The following is a 21,456-nucleotide window of genomic DNA, read 5'->3' on the forward strand; positions in this document are numbered from 1 at the left end:
CCCACCTTATTAACAACAACATGTAAAAAGTCAAGGGGTTTTAATGTCTAGGAATGGTACCCATAGATTGTACCCTTTGGACCGCCATCATCAGCAGTGTGCAACTGCAGCCCGCAATTCGGGGTGTTCCTGCATGTGGACATTCCTGCACAGTGGCGGTCAGTGCCGTTTGTGACGAGGGAGACCCATTTTTTTTTTACATGAGCATGACCTTATTTCTATTACAACATGTTGGATGACTGTCGTTCATATTCCATTAACCCTGTTCAATATAACATCGATAGGTTTAGGCTACTACATGATACTTTAATTTTTCCTACACCCATCATGAGGTTGCTACAACCTAGCCTATGAATGAAAGTTTACAACGTAGGTGCACACAGGTCGAGAGAGAAATTTGAGATGACAGACAGTGACACATTCAATACTGGTTTGCACACTCTTGCCTACATTTAGTTTATCTAGGGTGTAATAATTAGTCCAACAGTTGCAAACGAGAATTTCTATTGGACAATTTAATTTTTATCCGTTTTGTTTGCTTCCGTTTAAGAAACGTTTTTTCAACAGAATTGGCGGAATGAATACACAACTGATCACGCATAAACACAGTTCACTTTCATAGCAGCCACATTGTATTCCTTCTCGCCTCTATGCACTCTCCTCCTCTCACCTTTTCCCTTCGTTTTGTGGACTTCCATGAACAACTCATCAGCTGTATGTGACCAGGCGAATAAACCTTTCCAAGCCAAACCATGTCATAACCGCTACACACAGCCTACATAGTTGTCCCCATATTAGATAAAGTAACATCCTAGTCAACATAGCTAATAGAACTAATACATTAGTAAACCTGCTACAATCATTCAGTAAAGTTAGTGTATAGTCAGTAAGCAGTTACACCGGCGGCCCCTGGTGGCAGTACATTAATAAAACCAAAAGCTTACCTTGACTTGGTAGAGTTCCAGTGTTGTGTTGGATAGACATAGCCAGCTAGCTAACATAGCATCCCGCTGTTTGAGCAGAGTGTTTGAGTAACTAAACTAGCCAGCTGCCTTTGCTAGCTAAGTAAGTGAAAGTGAAAAAATGTACTCCCTCTCTCTCTTGCTTCTTCATTTTTTAAGAAATTCATTTGTTGAAAACTGTTCAACTACTGTCTTTCTCTCTTTGAGTCAACTACTCACCACATTTTATGCACTGCAGGGCTAGCTAGCTGTAGCTTATGCGTTCAGTACTAGATTCATTCTCTGATCCTTTGATTGGGTGGACAACATGTCAGTTCATGCTGCAAGAGCTCTGATAGGTTGGAGGATGTCCTCCGGAACCTGTCATAATTACTGTGTAAGTCTATGGAAGGGGGTGAGAACCAAGAGCCTACTAGGTTTTGTATTGAAGTCAATGTACCAAGAAGAGGTTGGAAGCTAGCTGTCCCCTGGCTACACCAAGGTGCTACCCAAGAGTGCTGTTGAGGCTACTGTAGACCTTTATTGCAAAACAGTGTGTTTTAATCATTTATTTGGTGACATGAATATGTTTAGTATAGTTTTATCTAACTTTTTCAATGTTTTACAATTTTTATAAAATTCACTGAGGAGGATAGTCCTCCCCTTCCTCTGAGGAGCCTCCACTGTTCCTGCAGGAACTCCCCCCTCGAGCATCCCACTTTCTACTAAGCAAATGCACAAATAGTATAGTTTGATAAAGACCTTCAATAGGCTGATGATTGTATTATTACTGCTATCTGGTCAATGCATATAATCAGATTTTTACTGCCTATGCGCTTCAGAGGTCTGTATATTATGAAGATTACGGTAAGGAAATTGTGACTCAGGCACACCTCATGCTTTTCTGGTTTGGAAGGTGTAGTCAATAGTTACCACAGCCACAAAGTAATAAACCCCGCTTATTTCTACAATGTATCTTAAAATGTGATTTCAAACCTAATGTTAACGACACTTCTAGTCTTTTTCCTAACTCTATCTTTAAATTAAGACCAAAAAGCACATTTTTGTTTACATGAATTACAATATATTTGAACTGTGTGGCTGTGGTAATTAGTGGAGGGGCATCAACCGGGTCCGCGACACCAACATACGAAGGACAGCGTCGACCTCGACCAGACCTTCGCAACAACGCAGGCTGTAGTGGGACAGAAACCTCGTAGAGCCAAAGATCGCGTATCCGTCGTCAGATTAAAATTTTCAGTTCTAATTGCCTCATCGTCTCGTACATTGCAGGTAAATTGCAATAGCTTTGGTGAGTGTATGTGTGCGAAACAACCAATAAGCCTATTATCAGTGTTCCAGACAGACATTTTAAGACCCCGGCCCGAGACTACCATTGCACTACAGTAGTGTCGTCGCTTAATAATATTGCATAACGTGCTGCGGTAAATGGCTTCCTTTAGCATAATTTAGTGATGTCCGTTTTTAGTGCGTGCCCTATTTTTGATGATAGCCTCGGATATGGTCGCCCAGTAGGCTACATACAGTGCAGTGGCTGTGAAGATCAGATGTCAGTATCCCTCACTTTGCTGTGTTACTATGTTCTTGAAGGCTGTGGGCAGAATATAAAAGTAGCCTATATTACAGCAATATGTCAAGTCGTATACCATTACTTTGTCATATATTTGAAAGTTAATATCAAACTCATATTACTTAATGTATTTAAGTGCTTTTACATTTTATACCAGTACATCAACTTTAATTGAATTGAATATTGTTCAGATAGTGAATATATTAGTAATTCTTATTCAGGGAATAGACATGAAAATGTTATGAGTTACTAAGAAATGAAATACTAAAATACTCAGTTACTAGGCCTAGACCTACTGCTACAATAAATCAACCTTCTGTTTCTGATTGTCTGGGGTGATGCTCCTCTAGAGCCTTTGGAAACCTGGCTCAACGACACAACTTCACCATGTCAGCAACCATTCAGAGAAAGACTGGCTTGGCCGACTCTGCTGAAGCCAAGAAAACAGAGCTCAGAATGAATGAGAAGAAATGCTGTAAGTACTGATAAGTCTCCCAGAGAAAAATCTTCAATGCAGGAGAGCTGTGTACAGGCAAGGTCATGAGCAGGACGGGCATCAATTCCTCTGCAGTCTGTGTGATTGCCTCAGGTTGTTTTGACCGGCACAGAATGAGTCTGCAGGTGTTGTTTTGGCTTTATCTCTGAAAGCTGTCCCTATGCCTGACATGCAACACATGTAGCTGATGCACACATTCTCAAGCAAATGAGTTTCAAAGAAATACAAGTGCATCAATAATATTGTGAGAGATTAGTCTTCTCTGAAAATGATTCCTTTGGCATATTTTGGACAAATTATTCATTCTCTTTCCACAACATATTTGTATAATGCATATTATAGTGAATATGATTATAATTAGCCCATATTCTGAACAGTATTCAGCCTATCTGCAGTCCTGTTGTGTCCGTAATTGATATGAGAATAGCAAACTATGGCTTGCCAGTGCACTTTGATCTATCCCTTTTCATCTGAGTATACAGTACATGGGAAATCAAGGACAAGAAATGAATCCAGTGATGTTTGATCACACCAACCAACCACTTTGATAGTTCAATTGTTTTGCCTTATCTACTGTATCTCATTTCATTGTCAGGGATGTGTATCATTTGTAGGTATACTGTATAGACAGTATACAGTAGTATCTGATTTAGTCCAATGTGAATACACTATAGTATGTATGTCTGTCTGTCTTTTTGTTCAGCATGGGCATCCTACATGACAAACTCTCCCACAGTGATTGTAATGATCGGCCTACCTGCCAGGGGAAAGACCTACATGTCTAAGAAACTGACACGGTACCTCAACTGGATAGGGGTGCCAACCAAAGGTGAGTGGGGAAAGAGCCTCTCTACAACGTTACTTTTGAAGACATTAGACATGTCCATTTAAGTCTTCCATTATGACAGCCTATTGACTATTAACCCTCTGGTTTTTGAGAGATCTTTAAATAAGCACGACTCAACTTTAAATCACAAGTGTATTGTGGCCTACGAAGTAAGGTACTTTCATTAGTTAGGCAACTGTCAAGTTTTAAAGCTCCTGAGAACTGAGACGCCCCATGTTGAAAAAGATCCTACTTTAAACCAGTCCCATTTCTATGAAAGGAGACAGTAGACACTGATAAAAGCTAGTCATAACTCTATTGTTGATGCCATTTTGTTTGTTTTGTAGTGTTTAACTTGGGTGTCTACCGCCGAGAGGCCGTCAAAGCTTACAAGTCCTACGACTTCTTCAGGCACGACAACAAGGAAGCCATGGAAATAAGGAAGTAAGTTACATTTGTTTTATTCATATGCATGAGTCATACTGAAAAAGAAGTCAGAACTGCATTGCACACTTTAGTTCACAGATGAGAGCCAAAGTTTTGTATAAATGGTCAAATGTTAGGAAGAAAATCATTAATCAAGTATTGTGTCTCCATCAGCATGGTCAGATCTGAGTCAATCTCATTACTCCAGCAGTACACCAGGTTCTCTCATGCTTGATTTCACCCATTTACTTTGCAGCGTTGGCTGCTGCGTCAATGGCTAATGCGTTTCTGAATCAACACACTGTCTGCTGTGCAAGCAGTTATTCAGTGTACAAAATACTCATATTCTATTAACAGAATACAGTGGACTCAAAGTATTCAGACCCCTTCCTTTTTTCCACATTTTGCTATGTTACAGCCTTATTCTAAAATTGATTTATGAGGAAAACATTTATTCAATGTATCAAATACCCCATAAAAACAAAGCAAAAACACATTTTTAGATTTTTTTTTGCAAATTTATTGCAAATAAAAACAGAAATACCTTATTTACATAAGTATTCAGACCCTTTGCTATGAGACTTAAAATTGAGCTCAGATGCATCCTTTTTCCATTGATTATTCTTGAGATGTTTCTACAACTTGATTGGAGTCCACAAGGGGGGAAATTCAATTGATTGGACATGATTGGACATGACCTCTATATAAGGTCCCACAGTTGATAGTGCATGTCAAAGCAAAGACCAAGCCATGAGGTCATAGGAGTTGCCCATAGAGCTCAGAGACAGGATTGTGTATAGGCACATATCCAGGGAAGGGTACCAAAAAAATTCTGCAGCATTGAAGTTCCCCAAGAACACAGTGGCCTCCATCATTCTTAAAAGGAAGAAGTTTGAAACCACCAAAACTCTTCCTAGAGCTGACCACCAGGCCAAACTGAGCAATTGGGGGAGAAGGGCCTTGGTCAGGGCCTCGATGGTCACTCTGACAGAGCTCCAGAGTTCCTCTGTGGAGATGGAAGAATCTTCCAGAAGGACAACCATCTCTGCAGCACTCCACCAATCAGGCCTTTATGGTAGAGTGGCTAGATGGAAGCCACTCCTCAGTAAAAGACACATGCCAACCTGCTTGGAGTTTGCCAAAAGGCACCTAAAGGACTCTCAGACCATGAGAAACAATATTCTCTGATCTGATAAAACCAAGATTGAACTCTTTGGCCTGAATGCCAATGTGGAGGAAACCAGGCACCATCCCTATAGTGAAGCATGGTGGTGGCAGCATCATGCTGTGGGGATGTTTTTCAGTGGCAGGGACTGTGAGACTTGTCATGATCGAGGGAAAGATGAACGGCGCAAAGCACAGAGAGATCCTTGAAAACCTTCTCCAGAGCGCACAGGACCTCAGACTGGGGCGAAGGTTCACCTTCTAACAGGACAACGACGCTAAACACACAGCCAAGACAACGCAGGAGTGGCTTCGGGACAAGTTTCATTGTCCTTGAGTGGCCCAGCAGAGCCCGGACTTGTACCCGATCGAAACATCTCTGGACAGACCTGAAAATAGCTGTGCAGCAACGCTCCCCATCCAACCTGACAGAGCTTGAGAGGATATGCAAAGAAGAATGGGAGAAACTCCCCAAATACAGCTGTGCCAAACTTGTAGCGTCATACCCAAGAAGATTCGAGGCTGTAATCGCTGCCAAAGGTCCTTCAACAAAGTACTGAGTAATTGTGATGTTTTTTTTTTTTATACATTTGCAAACATTTCTAAAAACCTGTTTTTGCTTTGTCATTATGGGGTATTGTGTGTAGATCCATGAGGGGGGGGAAAACAATTCAATCCATTTTAGAATAAGGCTGTAACAAAATGTGGAAAAAGTCAAGGGGTCTGAATATTTCTGTGTGTGTGTGTGTGTGTGTGTGTGTGTGTGTGTGTGTGTGTGTGTGTGTGTGTGTGTGTGTGTGTGTGTGTGTGTGTGTGTGTGTGTGTGTGTGTGTGTGTGTGTGTGTGTGTGTGTGTGTGTGTGTGTGTGTGTGTGTGTGTGTGTGTACACACACACACACACCAGCTGCAGGATTCAAACTGAAATTTGCTTCGTTTTTCATAGTAATTTGTGATGGATTACTATTTTCCAACTAGCTGAACGTTTTCTAAGCAAGCACAAAAATGTATCCAGTATAATCACTGAATGAGAACAGCATCCAAATAGGCTCAGAAAGTGAATGTATTTGTCTGTGTAGAGAATTGCCCTTTATGGACCTGTAAACGGCTTTACTGTTCTTGACATCACAGAATGCTGATCTAAAATATACTGCTGCTGCTGTCACTCTTCTGCTCGTATGAGCCGTGCAAAATGTTGAATCGGTATGTTCTGTCACTGTTCCGTCAGTGTCACTATTCAGGTGTCGGTACAGAAGAAAGATAGGCATACAGTAGATCACTCTGGTCTTCTGGCCCGCTTCCCTTACAATCAAACACGAAATTAGCAAATAAATGATACAGGGGCCGTTAAGATAAAGTATCTAAATAAAAAAGAGTATAGTAGTTTGGATTGCATACCTGCCCCCTTTGCTGCAGACAACTGTAACTGTATTTCCCTCCTCTCCCACAGACAGTGTGCCCTGGTAGCCCTGGAGGATGTGAAGGGATATCTAACTGAAGAAGGTGGACAAATCGCTGTACGGCATTTACTCTCTCATTTTGGTTCTTTTTTTGTCTGCTCAATATATTTGACATTTTATCCACCAGTTTTGTGATGTTTGCTTTGCTTTGATTAGGTATTTGATGCAACAAACACAACAAGGGAGAGGAGAGACCTCATTCTTGATTTTGGGAAAGAGAATGCATTCAAGGTAACGTGCAATGTGCTAAATTTCCAAATATAGTTTTGTGTTTGAATTGTATCTCCATATAACATTACTGTATTATGGACCGGCATTTAATATTGAGAATCTGATAGTTTGTGGTCATGGGACTCTGCATCCAGCCCTGTGGTGAGACAGTATATTGTTGTAGTCTGAGCTATTTTCTTTCCAACAGGTGTTCTTTGTGGAGTCAGTGTGTGACGACCCAGAAGTCATTGCTGCTAATATTCTGGTATGTTCCGATGTGAGATTGTAATGCTTTACTATGACCCCACGCCACGGTCAAAACTATAACCTATTTATACACTGACTATATCCCTGCTATGTGACTGACGACTTAAATTGTTTCTTTGCCCACATTCTAATGTGTTATCTCTATACAGGAAGTGAAGGTATCCAGTCCAGACTACCCAGAGAGGCACAGAGAGAGAGTGATGGATGACTTTCTCAAACGCATAGAGTGCTATAAGGTTACATACCAACCTTTGGATCCCGATGATTATGACAAGTAAGAATGACCAAAGCATATTGTCTATCTCAGTGTTTTGCATTTGAATAGGAGTTTGCCAGGGGGGCTCCGTAGCCTTTTTTGTTTGGGGGCCCCCGACCTCGTGGCAACAAAATATAGCGGCTCCCCCTCTTGATGGTGGAGAGATAAATGTACTATTTAAAGTTAATTTCCTACAATTCTACCCATTTTGCCTTGGGTGGAGAGAATTGTTTGCAATTGTATAACACATTTAATCTAATTATACTCTTCTTTTTTTTAATGGGGAAGAGAGAAAAACAGTGCAGTTTTAAAGCTAATACCCTGCAATTCTACACATGTTGCCATCATTTATGCCATGTTAATATATCTGAGTGGGAGTGACTAACAAAATCAATGAGTGCCCCCTGGCGGTCAGGGCACGTGCCCTGCGTGGTATTCGGCCATGATTACTGCAAGTTTAGATTGCTGTCTATGTAACCGATGTGAAATGGCTAGCTAGTTAGCGGTGGTGCGCGCTAATAGCGTTTCAATCGGTGACGTCACTCGCTCTGAGACCTTGAAGTAGTAGTTCCCCTTGCTCTGCAAGGGCCGCGGCTTTTGTGGAGTGATGGGTAACGATTCTTCGTGGGTGACTTGTCTGTGTGCAGAGGGTCCCTGGTTCGAGCCCGGGTATGGGCGAAGGGACGGATGTAAAGTTATACTGTTACATCTAGACTAACTACAAATTCAAAAATTGATAGCTGACATGGCTGAGTGACGTAAGAGAGAAACTGCTGATGCATAACCAATTTCATATATTTCACCTGGTGTTTTTCTACAATTTCTCTCAGTTGAAACCATAACCAAGTTTTTTTGTTTTTTTGAGTTAGGGCCCACTAGCGGCCGGGCCCCTAAGCGACCTCTTGCCTCAATTAGAGGCAAGAACTGTTCATACGGATCATTTGTTATACCTAGTAGGCGTTAACAGTAATTCTCCAGAATTCCTGCAAATTTGCTGCAACAGTTCAGATGTAAGCCGCCAGGTGGATACAGAATACAGACAATTGTGTTACTGTGTATCCCGTAGGGACCTATCCTTCATCAAGGTGGAGAACGTGGGCCGGCGTTTCCTGGTGAACCGGGTGCAGGACTACATCCAGAGTAAGATAGTGTACTACCTCATGAACATCCAAGTGCACTCTCACTCCCTCTACCTGTGCCGGCATGGAGAGAGCAATCACAACATGGAGGGCCGTATCGGAGGCGACTCGGAGCTCTCCCCAGGAGGAAAACAGGTATGTGCCATAACGGTTAAGCCCGCTCTGGAGAACAGACAGCATGACACTGACCCCTGTATTTGAGTCAGTGGACCCTACCAGTTTCTATTTCGATTTAGTTACAGCTAATGGAAAATACTAATTAAAGCTCCTGTACTTTGAATTTGAGTAAACACTGGTAATCTGATCATGTACTCTTAAATAGTTAATAGCATGTTTACGACCATGTACAGTAAATCGTACCCTGATGGATGGGCTTGTTATTGAAACTAATCTCTCTTCACTAGTTTTACTGTATCTTTCCCATTTGCCCCCTCTGGTCCAGTTTGCTCATGCCTTGCACAGCTTCATTGAGGAGCACAAACTGTCTGACTTGAAGGTATGGACTAGCCAGCTGAGGCGCACCATCCAGACTGCTGAGGAGCTGATTGTGCCCTACGAACAGTGGAAGATCCTCAATGAGATTGATGCTGTCAGTGCTGACTTCACCTCTGATCTCTCACTTATCACTGGTCTAACATAATTAATACCATGGGGGTTTCATTTAGGTAGACACCTTTTGTGATGAAAACGAACTTGTTCTGTGATAAAGGACTTGTAATATTCCATGTTTGTATAATAATGAATGATTTATCATTACCTGTCAACTCAACTGACAAGGCACATTTTCCAGAGTTTTCTCTTTCCTGTCTGTTAGGGTGTGTGTGAGGAGATGACCTATGATGTGATCCAGAAATCCTTCCCAGAGGAGTTTGCCCTGAGGGACCAGGACAAGTACCACTACCGCTACCCAGGGGGAGAGGTAAAGTCCTACCCTCTTACCACTTTTCTGGGGCCCTGTTCTTGGCAGGGTGAGGAATCACTAAGGCTCAGTGTGTCCCCTCTCCCTCCCTGTAGTCCTACCAGGACCTGGTGCAGCGGTTAGAGCCTGTCATCATGGAGCTAGAGAGACAGGGCAACGTGCTGGTTATCTGTCACCAGGCTGTCATGCGCTGCCTGCTGGCCTACTTCTTGGATAAGAGTGCAGGTGGGTGAGCACACACCGCACAGTACACTTTTACTGACAGTTTCACAAACACCAGAGGTAATGACACTTTATTTTGTCTTTCATAGATGACCTGCCCTACCTGAAATGTCCACTGCACACAGTGCTCAAACTCACTCCTGTTGCGTATGGTAAGTCTTTGTGTTCATTAGACTAAATTCTGAACAAATTGTTCTGACAATTATTTTATGCATGTTCACATCTGAGTTCCTGTTCCTCTATCACCACGTGTCGTTTGTATTGCAATTAGGAACGGGTCACATCAATTTCTCTGCAACTTTCCCCAGGCTGTAAAGTGGAAATGTTTTATCTTAATGTGAAGGCAGTGAACACACATCGCGACCGACCACTTGTGAGTAACATTGCACGTTATCCTCAGTGGCAAGGCTCTGCTCTGTTCTGCTCACATATCACATGCTTCACTGAACATATTTTTTGTTATTTTTCCTCTTTAACCAAACTAGCTCAAGCTACAGTATGTCTGGTTAAATGAGTAGTTAGTGTGACTTTATATTTAACTTGGAGGCAGTTATAACTGATCACATTTCCCTGCTTGCAAACACCACCACCAATGCTCTGGGCCCCTTTAATAACTGACTTGTATTGATTGGTATACAACACAGTGTGGTGCAAAGGACAACAGTCTTTGCACCATAACCTTTGCCCCCTGAAGTTGCTTTTAGATTGTCTTTTTTTTGCAGAATCACCTTTTTCTTGTCTAATAGCATTTTTTTTTTGTGTGTGTGGTGGTTGGTCAAGGAAAACTATCGTTTGATTGCTGTGTTTTGGGGAATTGTCCCAGTAACGCTGGGTGTGCCCGGGTCTCTTTCTTTAATGCACCTGGTGTTTCCCCATCTCCAACCAGGATAATGTCCCAAGGGACCCAGCTCCCATGCTGCTCCGACGGAATAGTTATACCCCCCTGTCCAGTCTCGACCAGTTCAAGCGGCCCAGGCTCTACAGTGCCGGCAACCGGCCCTGGCTCCCTGAGATGCCAGAGGGGATGCTGCAGCAAAGCCAAGTTAGTGTCAAAAATTGGCGCCCACTTAATGAATCACTCTTAATTCAACTCGGTCACCTCCCTCTTCCCATCTGCCACCCCCACCCCAAGCCAATCCCTCTTTATCCTTAGCATCCCCTCACCCTTAAATCCCCTTGATAATCCAGACATGTTGTGGTCTTGTTGGTGGCTTCTCCTCTTTATATTATGTCTGTCTCTCCTCCAACATTAGCTGTTTGTCTTGCATGGTCTCCCCTTTTCTTCATAGGCTGTATGTCTCCAGCTTGAATATGCATAGCACTATTCCTATCCCAAACAAACTGCACCTCTTATACTCATTTACGTCTTCTGAATACCATTCCAGAAGATACACAGTTAAAACGTCTTCCAGTAAGCAGGTGTTATACATTAGTCAGTTAAATCCAGCTGGTGATCCTAGGAGAAGCATGCTCTGTACAACAATTAGCTTCAGAGCTCAATACCACACAAGGACAGTAAATATAGACATGTTGATGTTTTGAGATGCATATTCAACGTTTCTTGTTGTGGTGCAAGTGTGTTGGTTCAATTTGGTTTGTTGTGAGTTCAGTACTATAGCTAGTCCCCCCATTTGTGTCTCTTCCTTTTGTCCTGTCTGTCTGTCATTACAGCCTCGTATAGGAAGCTGTTTTCTGTGAGTATTTTAGATATATTCCTGCAGAAGGTTTCTGTTTAAGCAATAGGGCCCAAGGGGGTGTGGTATATGGCCAATATACCACAGTTAAGGGCTGTTCTTAAGTACGACGCAACGTAGAGTGCCTGGATATATCACTTAGCCATATATTGGCCATATATCACAAACCCCAGAGGTGCCTTATTGCTATTATAAACTGGGTAGCAACATAATTATAACAGTAGACAAGTCATTTTGCTTCTACGCATGGTATATTGTCTGATATACCACAGCTTTTAGCCAATCAGCATTCAGGGTGCTAATTACCCAGTTTATAATTTCATTTATTCACATGAGACGTAATCTCAAACAATGGATTATGTATCACCTTTAAATAATATCGACATATAGTATGATGGGATGCTGTATCAAAATGTTCAGTTACTGATAGTACTAATAATTTTGTTCCCTATTTGTAGTATAATGATGATGGTGTATCATGAGAGATTTTCCCTAGCAGAGATCTCTGTGCGTTGGTTTTTCTGAAGCAAACCTCTAGTAGTAATGGAAGACCTGTCTTTTCTTTTTAAGACAATGATTAATCAGACTGCTCTGAAACGCGTTAAGACAGTGATAGAAAAGAGACCAGGAATATTATATGAGTCATGTCTGTTCTGTTTGAAGGACTCCCTGTGTGAAGGAGTCGACTATGACAGCCCAGAAACTAGTGGCTGTTTCCGCTTCTGAGTGACTACGAAGTCACCTTCATGTTCAGCTGGTGCCTCAGTTTCTCCCTGTGACCTGAAGCTCATCATCATCCTCTCCTCCATTTTTCTGCATGCCAAACCTCTGGAACAACTGGTGGAATACTGTAACAAAAAAAAAGCAGTTGTAGAAACATCTCATGGATGATCATTGGAAACAGGATGCACCTGAGCTCAATTTCGATTCTCATAGCAAAAGTCTGAATACTTATGTAAATAAGGTGTTTCAACCTGTTTTCGCTTTGTCATTATGGGGTATTGTGTGTAGATTGCTGAGGATTATTTATTTATTTAATTCGTTTTAGAATAAGGCTGTAACGTAACAAAATGTGGAAAAAAATCTAGTGGGCTGAATAATTTCCGAAGGCACTGTGTGTATATATATATATATTATATATAATTTTAGATTAGAAGTTAGTCCAGTGTTCTTTAAAATTGTAATTATTGTATACTGAAATGGTCACATTTCTTAATGTTGCAAGTTATTTCCTGTGCCTTTTGGGGCATGCTGCATAATACATATGTGTATAATCATACACATGAAGGTTCCAAATAAATGTCAAGAGGTATGACTATATATTTGATAGTTTTCCAAGGATAGCCTGCTCTGCTCAAGAATGTACTGTATTCAATACTCGGCTGCGTGAATTTTAACATGCCAAATGTTGCCTGTTGATATGGACTTCATTGCATCAATCAGCTAGTTTAGCATTGTTGAATTGTATTTAAGACGTTTCTCCAGTAATTGTATTAAAGAATCAATGAAGATATAAAACAGATGTAATTGTTCTCTCCTTTTTTGTGTGTGAGTTTTGGGGAAGGAGGTGTCAGGTTTCAAGTTCATTCCCTAGGGCTCAAGATAACTTTCAAGCACTACACACAAAACTCATGTCATGTCACTTCAAATACATTATCAGAATATTAACTATATGAGGCTTTAGTATTTCACTGTACTTTGTATTTGACAGATGTATGTACTTGACATACAGACTGTACAGACAGTGAGTCACGTGGCCGTGGCTTGCTGTATAAAGCAGGCAGACAGGCATTGGGGCATACAGTTACTGTTCGATCGAACTTTAGAATGGTCAAAATTAGTGACCTAGGCAATTTTGAGTGTGGTATGAGTGTCGGTACCAGGCGTCCAGGTTCCAGTATCTCAGAAACGGCCGGCCTGCTGGGCTTTTCATGCATGACAGTGTCTAGGGTTTACTGAGAATGTTGTGACAAACAAAAAACTTGACGGCTTGATGAGAGAGGTCGAAGAAGAACGCTAACAGCGGGCTGCAAATAGGCAAATAACATCTCAGTACAACAGTGCTTTGCAGAACGGAATCTCAGAATGCACAACTCGTTGGTCCATCTCACGGATGGGCTATTGCAGCAAATCAAATAACATTTAATTTGTCACATGGGCCGAGTACAACAGGTGTAGGTTAAGGGTTGACCTTACCGTTAAATGCTTACTTACAAGCCCCTAACCAACAACGTAGTTCAAAAAATAGACTTAAGAAAATATTTAATAAATAAACTAAAGTCCAAAAAGAAAATTAAAAACTAACAAAGTTACATAACAATAACGAGGCTATATAAAGGGGGTACCAGTACCGAGTCAATGTGTGTGGGTACAGGTTCGTCGAGGTAATTTGTAAAGTAGCAGCAGTGTAATAACAAAGGGGGTGGGGGTCAATGTAAATAGTCTAGGTGGCTATTTGATTAATTGTTCAGCAGTCTTATGGCTTGGGGGGTAGAAGCTGTTAAGGACACTTTTGGTCCAAGACTTGGCGCTACTGTACCACTTGCCGTGCGGTATCAGAGAGAACAGTCTATGACTTGGGTGACTGGAGTCATTGACAATTTTTTGGGGCCTTCCTCTGACACCGCCAGGTCTATAGGTCCTGAATGTCAGGAAGCTTGGCCCCAGGATGTACTGGGAGATACGCACTACCCTCTGTAGCACCTTACGGTCAGATGCCGAGCAGTTGCCATACCAGGCGTGATGCAACCGGTCAGGATGATTCATCTGTTTGAAACATGTAGGTATTACAGACTCGGTCAGGGAGAGGTTGAAAATGTCATTGAAGACACTTGCCAGTTGGTCCGTGCATGCTTTGAGCACACGTACTGGTAATCCGTCTGGACCCGCGGCTTTGTGAATGTTGACCTGTTTAAAGGTCTCGGCTACAGAGAACGTGATCACTCAGTCGTCCGGAACAGTTGGTGCTCTCATGCATGCTTTACTGTTTCTTGCCTTGAAGCTAGCATGAAAGGCATTTAGCTCGTCTGGTAGGCTCTCTTCACTGGGCAGCTCGTGGCTGAGTTTCCCTTTGTAGTCCGTAAAAATGTTCAAGCCCTGCCACATCCAACGAGTGTCAGAGCCGGTGTAGTAGAATTCAATCTTAGTCCTGTATTGACACTTTGCCTGTTTGATGGTTCGTCTGCGGTCATAGCAAGATTTCTAATAAGCGTACGGATTAGTGTCCCGCTCCTTGAACGCGGCAGCTCTAGCCTTTAGCTCGGTGCGGATTTACCTGTAATCCATGATGACCAGTCCTATCAGCTAAAAACAATAAGTAGTTCCAGTGGGCACGCAATCGAGGAGTGGAAAAACATTGCCTGGTCCGACCAATCCTGGTTCATGATGCATAACACTGATGGCAGAGTCAGGATTTGTCTTAAACAGCACCAGCCCATGGCCCCATCCTGCCTAGTGTCAATGGTACAGGCTGGTGGCGATGTAATGGTAATGGTGTGTGGAATGTTTTCCTGGCACATGTTAGGTCCCTTGATACTAATTGTGCAACATTACTATTCCTTGAAAAACTCAGGCTGTTCTGGAGGCGAAGGGGGTTCCGACCTGGTACTAGATGGATGTACCTAATAAACTGTCACAGTTAATGTCACAGTTTATGTCTATGTCACAGTTAACATTTATTTTTAAAAGAGACTTGGTATCATAGCTGGATCCATCCACAATGGAAACAAGTCTCTGACTTTGAAGTGATATCCCTGTCACGTTTTAGAAATGTTAAACTGTGTGAATACTTTTTTTTCTCACTAATTGGTCTTATGACGAATCAGATCAGCTCTGAAAAAGTGAAAAGATCTAATATGATTGTTCAAAAGACTAATTAGTGGAACAAATATCAGAATTGGTCTGCCTGTGTTATCGCAGCCTGTGTGTTCTCAATGTCAACACAACTAAAGAGCTGATCGTGGACTTCAGGAGACAACAGAGAGAGCACGCCCCCAATGGGGCTGCAGTGGAGAAGATGAAACTTTCCTCGGCATACGAATCACTAACAATCTGAAATGGAACGGAGTCTTATCAACCGCAAGAGGCTGAAGAAATTTGGCTTGGTCCCTAGACCCTCACTTGCTCCTACAGAACCACCATTGAGACCATTCTGTGAGGCTGTATCACCGCCTGATATGGCAACTGCACTGTCCGCAACGGCAGGGCTCTCCAGAGGGTGGTGCGGTCTGCCCAACGCATCCCCGGGGGCACACTGCGTGCCCTCCAGGACATCTACAACACCTGGTGTCACAGGAAGGCCAAGAAGATCATCAAGGGCCTCAGCCACCCAAGCCTCAGCCTGTTTACCCCGCTACCATTGAGAAGGCGAGGTCAGTACGGATGCATCAAAGCTGGGACTAAGAGACTGAAAAACAGCTTCCATCTCAAGGACATCAGACTGTTAAATCGTTACCACTAGCCGGCCTCCGCAAAGTATCCTGCCCTGAACTTTAGTCACTGTCACTAGCCAGCTACCACCCAGTTACTCAACCCTGCACCTTCGAAGCTGCTGCCCTATGAACAAAGTCATGGAATACTTTAATAATGAAACACTGGTGACTTTTGTCTACATACTGTTTTACCCACTTAATATGTACTGTATGTACTGTATAGTCAGATTTCTAGTCGAGGCCTATCCTATTTAACTATTGCTGTATACTATTCTACTCTACGTGTTCTTCAGATATACTACATATTCTATCCATATACTGTCTATAATGTCTATAAATCCCATCATATACTGTGTATATATATACAGTACCAGTCAAAAGTTTGGACACACCTACTAATTCAAGGGTTTTTCATTATTTTTTTTACTATTTTGTACATTGTAGAATAATAGTGAAGACATCAAAACTATGAAATAACACATGGAATCATGTAGTAACCAAAAAGTGAATAAATATTTGTATAAAATATATATTTTATATTTGAGATTCTTCAAAGTAGCCAGCCTTCACACACTCTTGGCATTCTCTCAACCAGCTTCACCTGGAATGCTTTTCCAACAGTCTTGAAGGAGTTCCCACATATGCTGAGTACTTGTTGGCTGCTTTACCTTCACTCTGCAGTTCAACTCATCCCAAACCATCTCAATTGGGTTGAGGTCAGGTGATTGTGGAGGCCAGGTCATCTGATACAACACTCCATCACTCTCTTTCTTGGTCAAATAGCCCTTACAGAGCCTGGAGGTGTTTTGGATCATCATCCTGTTGAAAAACAAATGATAGTCCCACTAAGTGCAAACCAGATGGGATGGCGTATCGCTGCAGAATGCTGTGGTAGCCATGCTGGTTAAGTGTGCCTTGAATTCTAATTAAATCACAGACCGTGTAACCAGCAAAGCACCCCCACACCATTACAACTCCTTCTCCATGCTTTACAGTGGGAACCACACATGCGGAGATCATCTGTTCACCTACTCTGCGTCTCACAAAGACATGGCGGTTGGAACCAAAAATCGCAAATTTGGACTCATCAGACCAAAGGACAGATTTCCACCGGTTTAATGTCTATTGATCGTGTTTCTTGGCCCAAGCAAGTCTCTTCTTATTATTGGTGTCCTTTAGTAGGTTTTTTTGCAGAAATTTCGACCATGAAGACCGGATTCACGCAGTCTGGTCTGAACAGTTGATGTTGAGATGTGTCTGTTACTTGAACACTGTGAAGCATTTATTTGGGCTGCAATCTGAGGTGCAGTTGAACTAATGAACTTATCCTCTGCAGCAGAGGTAACTCTGGGTTTTACTTTCCTGTGGCGGTCCTCATAAGAACCAGTTTCATCATATCGCTTGATGGTTTTTGCGACTGCAATTGAAGAAACTTTCAAAGTTCTTGAAATGTTTCCATATTGACTGACCTTCATGTCTTAAAGTAATGATGGACTGTAATTTCTCTTTGCTTATTTAAGCTGTTCTTGCCATAATATGGACTTGGTATTTTACCAAATAGGGCTATCTTCTGTATACCACCATTACCTTCTATATTTCTTAATTCAATTTTTTTACTTTTTAGATTTGTGTGTATTGTTGTGTGTTGTTAGATATGACTACACTGTTGGAGCTAGGAGCACAAGCATGTCCCTACTCCCGCAACAACATCTACTAAATACTGTATGTATGTGTATGCGTCCAATAGGATTTGATTTGATTATATTTTTAATTGATAATAAAATGAATCAATCATCTCTTCATGCCAAAAGAAAACAAGCTTGTGTACACGTCATATTTGTGTAGAGTAACAACGTTACGAACGACACAGTTGTGATGTTATACACATTAGAGACTGTCATTGGATATTGATTGTTCGCGCCGCCGCAGGGTAACACTTTTCATCAGGTAAGCAAATAAATAAAGGTCAAATTATTAATTAAACAGGTTCATTACGTAGCATTGGTATCTATGAAGCTAGTTATGTAAAGCAAGGCTGCAATGTCGTTAGTTAGTGTAAAGTACCATATTTATATATTTCTTAATTCCATTATTTTACTTTTAGATGTGTGTGTATTGTTGTGAGTTGTAGATACTTCACTGTTGAAGCTAGGAACACAAGCATTTCGCTACACCCGCAATAACATTGATAAATATATGTGACCAATACAATTTGATTTGAACAGTTTAGCCAGCTAGCTTAGTAACGTTAGCTGTTTATGGTAGCTAGTTGTCAAGCTAGCTAGCTAACTACCAATCAGTTCATCAATGATATTGCATAAATATTTGTGCTTGTGTGTAGCTAGACAGTTTGAGTTTACCATTTTAATTGAAGCCAGATAGCCAGCTCGTCTAGTATTGTAGCTAGCAGAAGAAGAAGGTGTCCATAACATGCTAGCTAGCTAGCTTGCTAACTGGTGACTGCTGCTAAAACAGAAATACTCTTGGGAGTGGCAGGACAAAGAAATTGTTGCAGTCAGTTGTTTTGCTCTCACTGCTGTGATCAGCAGTTTAGCCACTTGTTTAGCTCCACCAAAGTGTCATCAGCATGGTGTGATCTGAAACAAATAACTTTTTCATTAGAAATGTAAGTAAGTCTAGCTTTAAGGTTCCTTGGCCTGAATAAACTAGCATACACTTCACAGGCTTGTAGGTGACTAACAACTGAAGATGATCCCTTGTTGAATGCTGTTTTTTCCTCCCACAGTTTAAGGACCCCCAGGATGTTGCGTCTGCGTTGTAAGACCAAAAATGGGAGCCACATAATGCAGGGCCTGACCCACCAGTCCAGTGTGCAGGAGCTGAAGAGCAAGGTAGAGGAGCTGACTGGTATTCCCTGTGATGTACAGAAGATCATGATTGGCTACCCTCCCTCCAGCTTGGACCTCCGAAACGGAGATGCTCACCTAAGGGACTACCCTATCAAATCAGGTAGGCTATGGTGTCTCTTCTTACTTGAATAAATCAAATGTTACTTTCACACAGCTGGATAGACTTCACCCTGCTATGTCATGGCTGCATTTGATTAAAAGAATGACACATTTGTTGCAGGAGACACTCTCATTGTTGAGGAGGAGAAGAACAAGATGAAGACCCAGACCACAAATTCAGCTGTAACCAAGGGACCCCGTCTGGAGTTTCCCCCGGTGCTGGCCAGACGGGTCGTTCCAGCAGACAACTCCTGCCTGTTCACCAGTGTCTCCTACGTGGTAGAGGGAGGGGTATACGACCCAGCTTGTGCCCCCGAGATGCGAGGCCTCATCACCCAGATTGTGTCCAGCAACCCCATGGCTTACTCTGAGGCGGTGTTGGGAAAGACCAACGAGGAGTACTGCACCTGGATCAGACGTGACGACACCTGGGGTGGAGCCATCGAGGTGTCCATCCTGTCTAAGTTCCACCAATGTGAGATCTGTGTAGTGGACACGCAGACTGTGCGTGTGGATCGATTTGGTGAGGACGCTGGCTACCACAAACGCGTGCTGCTCATCTACGACGGCATCCACTATGACCCACTGCAAAAGGAGACGCCCGGCTCCGACGCTCCACCCCAGACCATCTTCTCCACCACAGACGACATCATCCTGGCCCAGGCCCTGGAGCTGGCGGATGAGGCTCGAAGGAAGCGGCAGTTTACGGACGTCAACCGCTTTGCCCTGCGCTGCCTGGTGTGTCAGACAGGCCTAGTAGGACAGAAGGAGGCCCGGGAACATGCCAAGGAGACGGGCCATGCCAATTTTGGAGAGGTGTGAGTCAGAGCACTACCTCACAACCACCACAAACCCCCATATCTTACAACGCTGTGTGTCTGTATGATCCTCTACCTCACTTGATCCAGCATCAGACACTGTGTTCAGTCTTACCCGTTCAGTATTACAACTACAGCTGTCAGCTCACAGGCTACTTTACTGCAAGGTTATGAGCTCATGAATAATATTCTGTACAATTGTTTTGGGGACATTTTTAGTCTCACCCAATACACAGTGGGTGATTGTTCGTTGAAGTGTTGTTGCTCAGCAATGTAGCATGTGTTCAGTTTGTTGACACTAATGGAGCAGAAAGCTTTCTTAACAGAACTGGAGATGCCTGAAAATGCCTTACTTTGACAGTTGACTTGTGGCATAAAAGGTTTAGTATGGCTAGACTCTTCAGTACTACCACAGAAATCAGAAATCTTTTTCTGGGGCCATTGTGGCATGATACACGTTTGGTTTTACACATCAATAACAATATTCATTTAAAAGGTTTTATTTGTAGATGCCTCACCAGTACTTGAAAAAAGTGAAAACGGCAAAAGATCAAATATAAACCCAGTTACTTGGTAGAAAAGGTGTTCTTTCATTGTTTTACAGTGGCAATGTCTTTAATATTAGATAATAGCGGAGTTTAGTTAGATTCCTTATAGGTCAATACAACCCTAAATTCTTCAATGGTGCTGTGACAAGCTTATTTTCCAAATGTAGGCTATTGCTGAATTAGTTATTTTATACAGTGTGAGGTGTCTGCATCTTGGTGTGAAACATAAATATTTAATGCAATTATTATTATGCCATGACACTGCCATTAAAAGGCCTTGGCATTACCTATAGTGAGATTGGTTTTTCTTTATTTTTTTGTGTATTCTATATGGTGTAATTCTTTTTAATGAACATAACCTTTGAATTGTTGTATTTTGGAGCTTTTAATCTTGAAATTGATAGATGAATAGACTTTATGATGTATAATGTAAATCTAAGGGATGAATCCTCTTACATTTGCAGTTCAGGTACTGTCTACACAATGTGCTTTGCATCTCAACATTCACTTCATGATTGTGTTTTTTGTTTTTTATCCCCCATTACCCTCACTCATATTGTTGGACTATTGTGAGGACCACCAAGTGTTGTCATGTTGAACTATGTATGTTAAATCTAAATGCATGTCAGAGGAAGACTGAGACTATTATACTTTCACCAATGAAAGCTCTTGCCTGGAAACCCGATGTTGAGTTGCATTGAATTCTACGTTGGTCAGAAATGACTGTTTTAATCAGGAATGTTTCTTCCCACGACCTCTACCAGCCAGAATGTTGAATAAAATGATATTTTTACATACTTTACTGGTTGTCCATGCGGTTGGTCCTTTTGGCGGTAAGAATGTGAGACTATATTCCACAGTAAAGTATAATTACATAAACTTTTCAAAGCACTGGTAGTGGGTTCAGATTTCTATCACCTGAAGCATGCGCACAAAATAAAAATGCATGTACAAGATGCATGCATACTTGCCAAGCTCATGCATGTGTTTACATGGTTCTGTGCATGCTTCAGGTGATAGATATCTGAACCCACTACCAGTGCTTTGAAAAGCTTATGTAATAATACAGTCCTGTGGATATAT

The 21,456-nt window shown here is 42.0% G+C and overlaps 2 protein-coding genes across 8 annotated transcripts; both read left to right on the forward strand.

Moving 5' to 3' along the window:
* Positions 1-1,863: 1,863 nt before the first annotated feature.
* LOC139413441 (6-phosphofructo-2-kinase/fructose-2,6-bisphosphatase 2-like) lies at positions 1,864-13,130 on the forward strand. Of its 7 annotated transcripts, XM_071160831.1 has the most exons (17): positions 2,089-2,234; positions 2,883-3,007; positions 3,732-3,857; positions 4,202-4,298; positions 6,892-6,958; positions 7,058-7,132; positions 7,320-7,376; positions 7,528-7,652; positions 8,701-8,908; positions 9,216-9,362; positions 9,588-9,692; positions 9,788-9,917; positions 10,004-10,066; positions 10,223-10,287; positions 10,801-10,956; positions 11,586-11,608; positions 12,272-13,130. In XM_071160831.1, the coding sequence occupies exons 2-17, from the start codon at positions 2,920-2,922 to the stop codon at positions 12,336-12,338; spliced, it is 1,599 nt and encodes a 532-aa protein (XP_071016932.1). In that variant the 5' UTR covers positions 2,089-2,234; positions 2,883-2,919; the 3' UTR covers positions 12,339-13,130. The 7 variants fall into 7 exon arrangements, 6 of the variants coding, with proteins under 6 accessions (XP_071016934.1, XP_071016932.1, XP_071016931.1 ...); XM_071160833.1 differs by lacking the exon at positions 11,586-11,608 and having other exon boundaries at positions 1,864-2,234; XM_071160834.1 differs by lacking the exon at positions 11,586-11,608 and having other exon boundaries at positions 2,113-2,253.
* A 4,833-nt stretch (positions 13,131-17,963) lies between these two features.
* Positions 17,964-21,175, forward strand: LOC139414292 (ubiquitin thioesterase OTU1-like). The gene is made up of 3 exons (XM_071162203.1): positions 17,964-17,985; positions 18,785-19,008; positions 19,129-21,175. The coding sequence occupies exons 2-3, from the start codon at positions 18,801-18,803 to the stop codon at positions 19,827-19,829; spliced, it is 909 nt and encodes a 302-aa protein (XP_071018304.1). The 5' UTR covers positions 17,964-17,985; positions 18,785-18,800; the 3' UTR covers positions 19,830-21,175.
* The last annotated feature ends 281 nt before the right edge of the window (positions 21,176-21,456 follow it).

This window comes from Oncorhynchus clarkii, chromosome 7, assembly GCF_045791955.1.
Source record: "Oncorhynchus clarkii lewisi isolate Uvic-CL-2024 chromosome 7, UVic_Ocla_1.0, whole genome shotgun sequence".
Lineage (NCBI taxonomy): Eukaryota > Metazoa > Chordata > Actinopteri > Salmoniformes > Salmonidae > Oncorhynchus > Oncorhynchus clarkii.

What these genes read in the sequence shown, in the direction of transcription:
- LOC139413441 (XM_071160830.1), top strand. Translation starts at nt 2,920, where the DNA reads ATGTCAGCAACCATTCAGAGAAAGACTGGCTTGGCCGACTCTGCTGAA. An exon ending in GGAAAGAGAATGCATTCAAG is followed by an intron (nt 7,133 to 7,319) that starts GTAACGTGCAAT and finishes TCTTTCCAACAG; the next exon opens with GTGTTCTTTGTGGAGTCAGT. An exon ending in CTTCTTGGATAAGAGTGCAG is followed by an intron (nt 9,918 to 10,003) that starts GTGGGTGAGCAC and finishes TGTCTTTCATAG; the next exon opens with ATGACCTGCCCTACCTGAAA.
- LOC139414292 (XM_071162203.1), top strand. Translation starts at nt 18,801, where the DNA reads ATGTTGCGTCTGCGTTGTAAGACCAAAAATGGGAGCCACATAATGCAG. An exon ending in GGACTACCCTATCAAATCAG is followed by an intron (nt 19,009 to 19,128) that starts GTAGGCTATGGT and finishes CATTTGTTGCAG; the next exon opens with GAGACACTCTCATTGTTGAG.